Source organism: Merops nubicus, unplaced genomic scaffold (genome assembly GCF_000691845.1).
Source record: "Merops nubicus isolate BGI_N331 unplaced genomic scaffold, ASM69184v1 scaffold43428, whole genome shotgun sequence".
Classification (NCBI taxonomy): Eukaryota; Metazoa; Chordata; class Aves; order Coraciiformes; family Meropidae; genus Merops; species Merops nubicus.
The window spans coordinates 2,993-6,012 of NW_008625841.1; the positions used below are offsets into that span (position 1 = coordinate 2,993).

The following is a 3,020-nucleotide window of genomic DNA, read 5'->3' on the forward strand; positions in this document are numbered from 1 at the left end:
CCTCTGGGGGTCACCTCAGCCACGCCCCTGCTCCAGCAGCTCACCCCCAGCAGGGTGCCCAGGGTCACAGCCAGAAGCAGACTCAAATAGGGAAAAAAAATCAGCACAAAACCAGGTATTTGGGGGCAAAAGATGACACGATACCCACCCCGACAGACTCCAGGACAAAGGGAGGAGGAAGCCAGAGCTTTTCTCCCAACAAAAGCCACCACACAGGAACTCACAACTCAGCTTTAATAAGTAGAATTCACTTCTAGAAACCCCATGAGGCAGAAATGCCACTTCTTAAAAAAAAAAAAACACCATCAACTTCCAGACAAATGACACAGGGCAGGAGCTGGATGAAACTCCAGCGAGCCCGTGCTGGGCTGAGCTTTCCTTCCCCTGCTTTAAGAACACCCAGCTCCTGGGCAACACCCTTGGAACCCCCCAACTCCCACCCCAGCCAGCTGAAATCCACAACCAGGAGCAAATCCAAAGCAACCCCCAGCTCTGAGCTCCCCAGTTCCCAACCCCCGGGGACTCTGCAGCTGCTGAACGTGGGGTGAGGAAGGTTCTGAGCCCTGCACGGAGGAGGAGGAGGAAGGTCTAACTCCCACAGAGCCTTCCCACAGCTCCAGCCTGGTGGGGACCGTGGTGTTCTGGTACCAGTTTGCTGTAGGTGGCCTCAGCTGCCAGCAGATGAAGCCTGCCCAGCACAGGAGGCACCTCCCACAGGTTTCAGTTCCTTTGCTGCCTTGTGGCACAGAGGTGGGAGCTTTTCCTGGGTGCTCCTCACAAGAACGATCCCTTTTTGCCAAGGTTTGCTTTGAAAGAAGCCAGTGACACGCTGTCCCTCAGCCAATTAATTGCACAGCACTAATGAGTTGACCCTGAAAGGACCTGAGGCAACGCTGGGCTCCAAAAACAGCCACCAAGGTCAACTCGAGACCTTCAGGATCTTCCAGACTCCAAGTGTGAAGCTTGAGAATCCAGTTTCCCTTCCCCAAAAGTGGTTCTTTGGAACTCAAGTGGAAGGTGGGGCTCAGAAGGTGTTGGTGGGACCCATTTGCCTGCACCCCACCAAGGGTCCCACGGACAGAGCACGAAAAGGACCCGGAGGTTCCAACCACCTCCCCCCAGAGCCGCCCACGAGCCCTGGGAAAACTCCTGCTCCCTTCTAGAAATCCACCTGGGCAACCACTAGCCCTCGGGGCTCGCTCTGGGCTCTGGCAGCCCCTCGAGAGGAGGAGAAGGGTGAGCCCAGGGGGGCTGGGGCAGCCGTGGAGTTGCTGCTGCAGTCCACGTAGTGGTAGGTCTCCAGAGCGCTCTGCGTGAGGTGCCCGATGTAGGAGAGCTTCACCGACGTCCTGCCACGGGCAAGGGCACATCAGTGGGGGCAGGACCCGTGCCAGCCACCCCCCCTCCCCCAAAATCCAACACCCCGGCAGGTTTTACCCTCCTCCCCCTCAAAAGCTGCTCAGGGCTGGGCGGAGAGGCACAGAGCTGGTGGGAGCGGCCTCTGGAGCTCGCCGGGGAAGCCCAGGGGGAGGATCCTGCCCTGCTCCTGCTGGCCACACGGGTGCTGGCCCAAGCCAGGATGCTGGTGGCCACCTTGGCCACCCGGCTGTGCTCAACCCCCCAGGTCCTGCCCCTGGGGCAGTTTCCAGCCCTTCTGCCCCAGCTGGGAGCCCTGCGGGGGTGTTGGGGTGACCCAGGGGCAGGACCAGCCCTTGGCCTTGGTGACCCCCATACAGTTGGTCTCCTCTCCATCTGATGTTTCACCTGACTGTGCCACCAGCCTGGGTTAGAAGCTGCCACAGAGCAGCACACGGGGGCACCTGCCAAGCAGCATTTTCTCCGTGCCCCCTAAATCTGCTGTGGCAGCAAATCCCCTTTGGAGGCAGGGGACGAGCAGAGAACCACCCACCTCATGAAGATCACTATGTTGTGCACCTTCACCTTGGGAAACGTGCAGAAGAAACTGGAAGAGAGAGAAAAAAACAAAGAAATAGGTCAGGGCAGGCTACCCAGGGTTGCAGGGACACATTTCTCAGCATCCTCTCGTGGTATTTTCCTTTCGGTGCCAACTCATCTCAGGACCTGCTCCAAAACCCACGTCACAACATCCCCACAGAGGGGCCTTTGATGTAATTTCCAGCACGCAGCTCCCTTCCAGGAAGTCAGCAGAGAGCAAGTCATTTCCAGAGCAAATTTTAACGAAAATGGCCCAAAACCCACCCTCTTCCCCAGCCACAGACAGACAGTCAATCCTTACTACACATAGGAGAAGGGTCCACCCAGCTCCACCTTCACAGTGAAGTTCACCTGTAAAAGACAGAACACGTGGCCAGGCAGCTTAAATCCACCCCTTTTGGAGCCCTTCCTCCTCACTGTTGCTTTTTGGGTGGTGAGGATGAACCCCCAGCTGCACGAGGGGGTTGCACCAGCAATGGTTCCACCACGACACCCCAAATTATTTGGCCAAGCAGGGCGTTGAGGCCCAGAGAGACCATCTCCAGGTTAACCCCCGGGGGTTCCACACCAGTTTGGGGAGGGTGGCAGAGGGCAGCAGGAGCTGGGTACCAGTTTGTCACTCAGGGGCTGGATGCTGGAGACGTCGGTGACCTGCTGGCTGCCCACCACAGTGTTCATGTACTGCACCTGACTGCTCAGGCTGGTCATGGTCACCGAGTAGAAGTTGGAGTTCCTGATCCTCAGGGAGGCCTGGGTGGGGAAAAAGGGGAGACACGAGCAGCAGGGACTCCCCTGGCAGCTCAGCAGGGAATTCATCCCCTTGGGAAGGGACAGAGCAAACTTTACCGTGATGGAGAGGACCACGACCGAGTTCTTCTTGTCAAACCAGACCTGAACCACCTTAATTCCATCATCATCCACCAGCACTGAGTGGGGGAAGAGGAAGAAAACCACCAGCCCTGATATCAGGAGGCAGAGCAGCACGGAGAGGAGGACGTAGAGCTTCCTGGAGGAGGGAGAAAAGGGGTCACCCCCCCTGTGCCCCAACACTGCACAGACCTCGG

The 3,020-nt window shown here is 57.8% G+C and overlaps 1 protein-coding gene across 1 annotated transcript; it reads right to left on the reverse strand.

The window, feature by feature from the left end:
• Nucleotides 1-1,159: 1,159 nt before the first annotated feature.
• Nucleotides 1,160-2,962, reverse strand: LOC103778228 (transmembrane protein 106C-like; the record flags this gene model as incomplete). Its single annotated transcript, XM_008945805.1, has 5 exons — nucleotides 1,160-1,349; nucleotides 1,910-1,963; nucleotides 2,258-2,307; nucleotides 2,566-2,706; nucleotides 2,803-2,962. Coding segments are annotated over 5 exons (595 nt in total), but the record flags the coding sequence as incomplete, so codon positions are not given.
• Between the last annotated feature and the right edge of the window lie 58 nt (nucleotides 2,963-3,020).